The sequence below is a fragment of the Lactuca saligna genome, chromosome 4, assembly GCF_052625555.1.
Source record: "Lactuca saligna cultivar CGN05327 chromosome 4, ASM5262555v1, whole genome shotgun sequence".
NCBI lineage: Eukaryota > Viridiplantae > Streptophyta > Magnoliopsida > Asterales > Asteraceae > Lactuca > Lactuca saligna.
Window position 1 is genome coordinate 98,406,854 of NC_136420.1, and position 9,991 is coordinate 98,416,844.

General features: G+C 35.0%; 1 protein-coding gene across 1 annotated transcript; it reads left to right on the plus strand.

The window, feature by feature from the left end:
- The first annotated feature begins 640 nt into the window (after nt 1–640).
- LOC145039945 (uncharacterized) lies at nt 641–2,091 on the plus strand. Its single transcript, XM_078987940.1, has 5 exons — nt 641–781; nt 876–1,115; nt 1,233–1,506; nt 1,576–1,775; nt 1,858–2,091. Exons 1-5 carry the CDS (start codon nt 641–643, stop codon nt 2,089–2,091), a joined length of 1,089 nt encoding a protein of 362 aa, XP_078844066.1.
- Nucleotides 2,092–9,991: the final 7,900 nt, after the last annotated feature.

A 9,991-nucleotide genomic window follows, 5' to 3' on the forward strand; every position in this document is an offset into this window, starting at 1 on the left:
GGGCATGACTGAATTACAACGTGAAAATTTGTTCGAGTTTGGAGAAGTTCCTGAAATTGATGATCGAAGATGTGAGGAAAAATCAAATGAAGGGTGGTCGGATGATGAGTACACACAACGAAAAACTGCTTTTAATCCATGATATTGTATTCCTTCTATTCTTGATTGTCCAGAACCTATTCTTGAACCTGGACCATTTCACAGTTTAGGTCTGAATGACAAATTAATTGTCAATCAAACCTATAACACCAAAAAAGAGCTAGCATTTGCTGTTAAATTCTAAGCCGTTAGAGAAAAGTTTCAGATAAAGGTTGAAAAATCTTCAAAATCTCGGTACCAGGTTGTTTGTATGCAAGAAAATTGTCATTGGCGTTTATACGCATGTGTCATTAAAGGAACATAAATGTTTGAAATTAAGACGTTTAATGACGAGCATACATGTTCTTCATTGCTTATACACCCAAATCATAGGCAAGCAAATAGCGAAGTTGTGGGAACCATAATACATAACATTATGGGTCAAGGAAGTTTGAGAGTTTAGAAGCCTAATGATATATTTAGAGATATGAATGCTTTGCTACAAATAAATATGAGTTATTCACAAGCGTGATATGCTAGAGAATTTGCTTTGGGATTGATGATGGGGACCCCCGAAGAAAGTTTCTCCAAACTTCCAATTTATTTTCACAATCTGAAGAAACATAATCCTAATACTGTGGTGTACATAAAAATTGATTCGGAGGATTGTTTTGAGTATTGCTTTTTCGCTATTAGATGCATGGTAATATATTTTTAAATATATTTGCTATTATCTTAAATGTTTATAAACAATTTATATTGTTGATATATTAATGGTTTTTATATTGTTGTTGCAGATACGTGCTTTCAGAGAGTGTTGTAGAAAAGTTATTATTATGGATGGTGCTCATTTTAAGGGAAAGTACAAAGGCACCATCTTGCATGTAGTAGCCATGGATGGCAACAATCAGATCTTGCCTATTGGGTATGGAATTTGCCCAAAAGAGACTACAGATTCTTGGACATGGTTTATTGAAAAACTACATGAATGCATTGGTGATGTGGAAGGTCTGACAGATAAAGCACCCGCAATTGTTGTAAGTATTCAAAATGTTTTTCCAAATGCTCAACATGGATTGTGTGGTTTTCATCTAATAGGAAACATAGTCTACACCTTTAGAAAAAACAAAAAAACAGCAATTTTGTTTTGGAAGCTGGTAAGAGCTTACAAAACCACTGAGTTTGAATTCTATTGGGGGAGACTTCGTAATATAAGAGATGATGTAGCGACATATCTCAGTCAAATTCCACATGAGAAATGGACTAGAGCGTATTGCCCTACCACGAGGTATGATTATATGACCTCAAATAGTGCGGAGTCCATGAATGCTGGATCATATAAAGCAAGGAAGTTGCCTATATTACCACTTATTGAGTTCTTTTGTGCACTTATGCGTAAACGGTTTTACAAACGGCGGATGGCTGCAGGTATGATTATGTTTAATTTTAAATTATATGATAAATGTCATATATAATAATATATGTTTGTTTTAACAGAAAAAAGTACAACAATACTTACGAAGTGGGCTGAAGATATGGTTAAAAAAAATAAAAAGGGGATTCAAGGATGGTTGGTATCCAGTGTTGACAATACAACATATCAAGTGCATGACTTCAAAAGTGGCGACATAGTGAATTTGAAGGAAAAGACTTGTTCTTGCAGATATTGGCAACTAACTGGTTTGCCATGTGGTCATGTGATAATGGTTTTAACGCACTTAAAAATGATCATCGTGGGCATATGGCTATAGATACTTATAAAATTGAAAAATATCGAAGAACGTACGAGCTGCCGTATACCCTCTTTCAGAACTTAGTGATTGGGAGGTTCTGGATGACCTTATGGTTGTTAACCCTCTTGTGATGGAAATACGTCAAGCCGATAGACCAAAAAACACCAATCGTATTCCATCTCAAGGTGAGGAACCAAAAATAAGAAGGTGTAGTAGATGTCATAGCACAACTCAAAATGCAAGGACATGTAAGCAAAATCGTTCCATAGAACCAAAGTAAAAGTAAAAAAAAAACGTATTAGGGCGTCAGGAAGTAGGACAAAAGCGACATAAGAGGAACCGATGCAAGCGACCGAAAACCAATGGCAGCTTGAGCCAGAGAACCAATGGACGCAACATACCGAACAGCAATTGCTGCAGCAGCCAGCCAACCAATGGACACAACAGACCGAACATCAATGGCAGCAGGAGCTACATAACCAATGGGCGCAAGAGACCAAATACCAACAGTAGCAAGAGCCACAAAACCAATGGCAGGGTTGCACCGAGTACCAATGGCAGCAAGAGCCAGATAACCAATGGACACAAGAGACAGTAAACCTAGGGACACAAGCAACAGATAACCCATGGACGGAATACGAAAACAGATCAAAGTTTTCGTGGTTCGATTTGAATGAATGAAGTTTATTTCAAATTATGTTTATTATGAGGGTTGTATGTTTATGTTTTTTAAGGTATGTTTTGTAACCTATAAAAACATGGAATATTTGTATTTAATTAGGTTATTTATATGCACCGATTTGTATTACGTTATTTATATGTATTTGGTTTGTATTAGTGTATTTAAAAAAAATTAATACTAATAAATTAAAATTAACGCAAAAAAAAAAATTTGTCAAATTTTTTACATAATAATAACATAATGTATTAGTGTATTTTAAAAAAAGTAATATTAATAAACTAAAATTAACACAAAAAAATTAAAAAAAATTAAAAAAACAACATTCTGCAGAGGTGTAGCAAATCCGCAGATGGCTTAATAGATCCGCAGAGCACCCACTGCGGATCCTTCGGACATTTTCCAAAATCCATTTTTCCTTGGTCATTTTCTTCAAACACCCTTTCCTTTTTGGTTATATCACAAATTTTCTCTTATTTAAATTAGTTTCTAAGCTAAAACTAAACCAAACTAATTGTGTAGAAAAATGAAAATATCGTACTTAAAAGTTTGAATTTCAAAATTTATTGTAACTTCTTTACACTTTTTAAGAACGTTTGATCAGTTTTTTATATACTCTTTTACAATCTTTTTTAAGCTTTTTTTACAAACCAAATTATAAATTTTTTACAACCGTTTTTTAATTACAATCCATAACTTAGCACATCTCTGTCTATTCTCATCGAGCCTTCGACTTTGAGGGGGAGTATTAGTATATCTCACATCGGTGTAACACGATTTTAGAAGTGACTATATATGTTGGAGCCCAATATTAACTCTCCAAAAAGCCCTTATCGAGAGAAGAGGGACTCCAATATATATATATATATATATATATATATATATATATATATATATATATATATATATATATATATATTCACTTATAAATCTATGTTACACCGATGTGGGATACACTAACATAGTAACATTCTCCCTCAAAGTTGAAGGATCGATGAGGATAGACATGGATGTGCTAAGTCACGGAGATGCATGATACCGACTTTAATACCATCTAAATATATGTGGAGCCCCATATTAACTCTCCAAAAGATCCTTTGTGGATAGAAGGGGGACTCCAACATATATAACCACTTATAAGATTGTGTCATACCGATGTGAGATTTACTAACATTGATCATAGAATTGGGGACCGTGTACAAGCAACGTGGTCGGGTGATTATTTATGCTTCTAGGCAGTTGAAGCATCATGATACTAAAAATCCGATTTATGACTTAGAGTTGGAGGCAATGGTTTTTGCCCTTAAGATATGGCGATACTGTGTAACACTCCAAAATCACAATAAATTTAAAATTTTCAAAACAACCATGAATCAATATTGTTTACAAAAAGAGTCATTGTTTCAAAATTATTATTTCAAATAAGAGTTTTCCCAAGACCCGAAGTCATAAAAACAGGAAGTTGTGTATGATCATGCCTTTGCTTTTCCTGATCACCTGAAATACCTGAAACCGTAACAAACAACCATACACATGAAACTTAGTCAGTTCCCCTAAAGTACCACCACACACACACAAATCACATACACAAACACTCATATATGGCCTAATCAGCCTCGGGCTGGAATACCAGCTGGCATGTTTATGATGGGCCCAGTCATCCTCGGGATGGAATACCCTCGTATCATAAGCATGTTCGGTCTAATCAGCCTCGGGCTGGGATACCAAAACATGTCGGGTTCAATCAACCTCGAGCTGGAATACCCCCGTTCTGTTGATTGACGCACAAAGCAGTCTAGTTTCACCATATATCATAACATGTCAAACACTCATGACTTGCCTAATCAGCCTCTGGCTGGAATAGGCATGTCGACGGTGGGTCCAGTCATCCTCAAAATGGGATACCCTCGTATCATAAGCATGGCTGGTCCAATCAGCCTCGGGTTGGAATACCAAAACATGTTAACATGTGCATAACATGCAAACAAATAACCAATCAACAGGTAATTAGATAACAAATATGCAGATTGCTATTGCATACAACCATCCTATATGCCAGGATACATAACTGAGTGGGTCGGCTGTAACATCCCAAGTCTAGGTATATCTTGTAAACCTTGATCTTTTGAGCACTTGTCCATTTTGGCCCTTATTAGATAAAAGGTGGTAAACAAGTACGCGGGGCGTACAAGAGTGTACGTTGAATGTACTCTTATGTGTGCATATAACGTAGAGGCCACCTAGTACGCTGGGCGTACTAGGCCCAGAATGAAAACCCTAATTTTTGGTGAGTCCCCTATATAAAGGATATGATGACCTCATTCCTAGCCACCATTCCCAGACACCAAACCCTCCTAACCCTAAATCATCGTTCTTATAGCTTGTGAGTGCATTTGAGAGCTTGTGAGTGTATTCTTGTGTTCTTGAAGTGGAGAATAAGCCTTGGGGAAAAAGGAGTGAGAGTCAGGCCCTTGGATTTGAGCATAGTTGTGTGGAAAGCTTCACCTAGAGGTATAAAGCTTCAAGCTTTCTTACTCTTTTGATTTGTGCATTTATATGGAGTATTTAGGGTTTTTTTCCCAAAAGATGGAGGCTTTATGGGATAATGAGCCCCAGAGGTCATGATCCACCCCCTTTTAGTGTATTTTGTGGAGTAATGTCATAAAAATCCAATCTTGGTCGTTAGAAACAAGCCATGCATGAGATATGAGCTTCATAAGAAAAAAGGATGAGTGTTTTGAGTGTTAGTGACCAAATCAGCCATGCAAAGAATTAAAGTCATTGACTTTATGGATTAAGAGATATTAGGGAGTCCAGATCTATGATATGAGCCAAGGTCTTAACTGATTAAGACCAAATATGTGAGGAGAGTGAAACTAGGACTTACGATGGGCGTAATCCCAATACGCGCGACGTAGGGGTCGAGCATCCCTAATATATGCATGGCAGCTGAGTACGCCCAGCGTAGAAAGCTGGTATGCGCAGCGTACTCCCTGCTGTTGACTTTTGGTTGACTTTTAGGGTTTGGTCAACGTGTGGACTATTAAACCCATAGAGGTGTAAAATGGTCTTTTACCCTTCTGTGAGTGTATGGAAGGATTAGTCTAGCTTCATGAGAGTCGTTATTAATTAGGGATAATTATTGTGTGTGTTAGGCAGAGGCTAGACTGGTGATACGAATTTGAGGTTATCCGATTCTTTTGAGGCGAGTCTTCTCACTATACATACCTAGAGTGGTAATATGAGTTGTGTGTGACCGGAGGGTCTTGTGTTATTTGAGTACTGTGATATCTTGCATTGTTTCTATGTGATTTATATTGTGTATTATTCTGAGTTATTGAGTAGGACCGGAGGGTCCACCCGAGTTAGGACCATAGGGTCTACCCGAGCTATGTGACTGGAGGGTCCCACTGAGACATAGGACCGGAGGGTCCATACCGAGTCGTGAGATCGGAGGGTCCTCACCGAGACGCATGAGACTGGAGGGTACATGTCGAGTTATAGCCTTGAGTGGCTTATTATTTGTGCATGTGGTATTTTGGGGAACTCACTAAGCTTTGTGCTTACCGTGTTATGTGTTTCAGGTACTCTTCAGGATCACGGGAAGGCACCGACATGATTGTACACACCCACATCAGAGATTGAGTTATGATTTAGAGGATCCTGTAGTTTTACATAAATATATACAATTTTTTATTATGAGATATGGTGATTTGACATTGTGACATTTTGGGATTTTGTTATTGTGAAAAATGTGTTTTTAAATTGAAAATTTTTGTTTGAAAATTTACGTTGTTACATCGGCATTGGTGCCTTCGACCCACGGATACAACGAGGAAAACTCACATCACAGGCTGACGAATAGCTGAACGATAATTTGCTCCAAACATCGGCTCTACATGTCACCTATTCAACAAATAAAGACCAAGTCTCACTATTAATTGAAATACCCTAAATACCCTTAAGTCAAACTTGGTAAACCCTTGTCGAAGTCAAAGTCAACGATCAACATTTCCATCAGTTGACATTTACATCGTGACTAGTCCTTGGTAACGTCGTGAGAACGCACTCGATCAGATTGCAACTCAACTCGCTTCACCTTAGTGAACTCGGTCTCGGATGACCCACTTAGCATGTGTCACGACGTGAACCTCAATCAGTCGAAAAAATCGCGTAAAAACCACAATCACGTCGTGACACTCCCAGTGTCACATCGTGAGCCACACCTGATGCTAAATCCTAATGTCTTAAGTCCTTAATCCATTAATTCATCCATTCCAACTTTCCAGAGGGCTTTCATACATCAAAAGCAACATAAAAATCCTTTCTTTGTGGACATGCATATCGAATGCATGTCTTGAACTTGATTATGTCAAAATGGTGAAAATGAGATCCAAATCTCATTCATGGGACCAAAACTCAACCAAACCATAGATTTAGCACACCAAACCTCAAAGAGACCTCATGGATCCATAAAGTTGCCAACTTTATGGAAATCCAATCACTCGAACCACCCCGAACATGACGAAAAAGGCATAAAGGTCTTGATCTAGAAGAATAACACATAAAGGTTGGAACTTGAGAATTTACCATGGTCCAAGGTATAATCTTTAGGGTGGTGAGGGAGCTTGCTTGCTGGATCTAAGCACCAAGAACATCTTCTTCTTCTTCAAAGCGCCAAAATCTTCATAAATAGATGGAAGATGAGAAGGGAGGCTCAAAATGGTGAAAGGGAGGCTAGGGTTTCTGTCAAGATGATGTAGACATGATGGAGGCTCATAAAATGCCCTAAAAACATGGAACCAACCCTTATATCTGTTGAGAACCCTAAAACTACGTGGACTTGGGCTGCACAGTTCTCATATCGTGAGCCCTTAATGTTTACGTCGTGAGCACAGTTAAAATCAACATTTCTGTTTAATCGCTTCTCACGTCATGATCTCCAATTGATCACGTTGTGAGCTTATATTTCCCCCAAATCCTTTTCATCTTCGAACAGTCATAACTTCTTTGTTTCAACTTTATTTTCGTCGATCTTTATATCCACGAAAAGGTGTTGAAGAGCTCTACAAAATCATTTAACTATCTTGGACAAAAAATTTCTCGAACAAAAATCCATATTTCATGCAAGAACTCGACCTATGACTTTTCCCTTTTCACCATTTGACCCAAAACACAATTCAAGGGTTAAATCTCTTAACCAACATTACCTCCTTCCACAGGGACTAAAAATTGCCTCCTTAAGGCCCAAAGCCTTACACAACGACTTCTGGCCCACGACCCAGAGATTGAAGGAAACAAGATGTTACACACTGCCTGTATGAGGTTCGTTGTATCATTTACACGAACCATAAGGGTTTGAGATATTTAATGGACCAACCAAATCTAAACACGAGGCAACATATATGGCTCAATATAGTGAATATGGGTAATGTTAATATGATATGATACTGTGTATGTTTGGAATTCAGTAAGCTTTGTGCTTACCCCCTTTCCTTTTTAAAAATATTATTTCAAGTACACAGGATTGCACGACATTATCGTACACACCGGCTCGAGGCATATTGTTGGAATTTTGATTATGGCTTGGTTTATGTTTACTTAAAATTTGGAATTATAACTAATAATGATTTTTTAAAATTGAATTGATTTTGGGGTTTGGTTTTAAAAATATTAATTGGATGAATTATGTAATTTAAAATTTTCAAATTTATTGGAAATTTTAAGACGTACATTCTAATTATAAATAAGCTAATCAAAATTTGTAAACCATTATGTCTTACAAACATATTCGTATTTAATCAAAGTTTCATAGCTTAAAAACTGACTTTTATATTTATGTATATAAACTTATGATAAAGAAGGCTAAAAATGATTTTCAAACAAAAACATTCTTTAATTTAAGAATAAAAATAAAAATCGTTATACATCATCCATTAAGTTAAAAAAAATCATGAAAATAGTTAATAAAAAATTTGAAACCTTAACTTTTTCTTAATACAATATTTAAATTTTAAAAACTTTCACGATCGTTGTACCTTTTAAGATGTATTTAATTTTTTTTATATGAATTTGATTTATAAACTAGTGGATAACCCATGCTTTGGGTGTTTTTATGCCAAAATATAAAAGTTTTGAATGCAAAGATCAAAAGTGTTAAAATGGTTAAAAAGTTATTACTACTGGTAAGCTCAATGAGTCAAGGGACCAAAGTTAAAAAACATTGATATTAGGGACTAAAATTAGCAACAAACCAAAACCAATGTGGCCAAAATCAAAAGTGGAAAAAGTTTGATATTATGGATTAAAAGTGACAACAAACCAAAACCATTGTGACCAAAATCCTAAGAGGAAAACATTACTGTTCTACTTTTAATATATATATATATATATATATATATATATATATATATATATATATATATATATATATATATATATATATATATATATATATATATATATAAACATTTATGTTTATGATCAATTAGCATAAGTATAATTTAATATAGACAAATCTTAAAAATTAGCCCATTTGGTTTCCAAAAAAATTGAGTTCAGTCCTTAACTTTTTAGATCATCAACGTTGGTCCCTGTGATTTCAAAACTTTAAATGGACGGTCATGATAGCTTACTTCGTCAATTTTTTGTTGTTAAATCTAACTAATACGAGGGTAAAATCGTCTTTTCCATACCTCAAAGACCATTCTTGATGTTTTGTCTGATTTTATTAATACTAAAAAGTAGAAAAATAACGTTACTCCCACACCCTCTAACACCTCCTCTTCTTACCACCACCAGGCTATTGTCGCCCTCCTTTTACCACCCCAAACAACAACGATAAAGACGATAAGAGAAGGAAGTGGTTGATGGTGGGGGAGGGGTTTTTTTTTTATTATTATTAATATAATTAGAAAAAACTTCAAGAGTGATCCATGAGGTATGGAAAATACATTTTACCCTCATATCAGCTAGACTTAACGTTAAAGAACCGAAGGAGTTAATCAATAAGAATCATCCATTAAAAGTTTTGAAATCATATGTACCAATATTGATGTTCTAAAAAGTTAAAGATTAAACTTGATTTTTTTAAAAATCATAAAGACTATTTTTGAAGATTTGTCTTTAATATATAACATGATATTATAAATATTAAATTTTAAATTTTAAATTAAAACTAAAATACACTAAACATATATAAAATTAAAAAAAAACTAAAATCAATAATAAAACTTTATTTCTATATTTTTTGAAAAATAAATTATATTATTTTATATTTGAATTTCTTTTTGATCAGCTAAAAATACGACTAGCATTAAGCTAGAAATTACAAACAATTTATATAAAATATATAATATTTTTTTATATATTTGAAATAAAATTATTTATTTCTTTAAAAATAAGATGATTTGGAAAGAAGTTATACAAAAATAAAAAAGGCAAAAAAAATGACGTGGGATTTACTCAGGTAACCCATGAATAAAATTCAATCCTCCCTAAT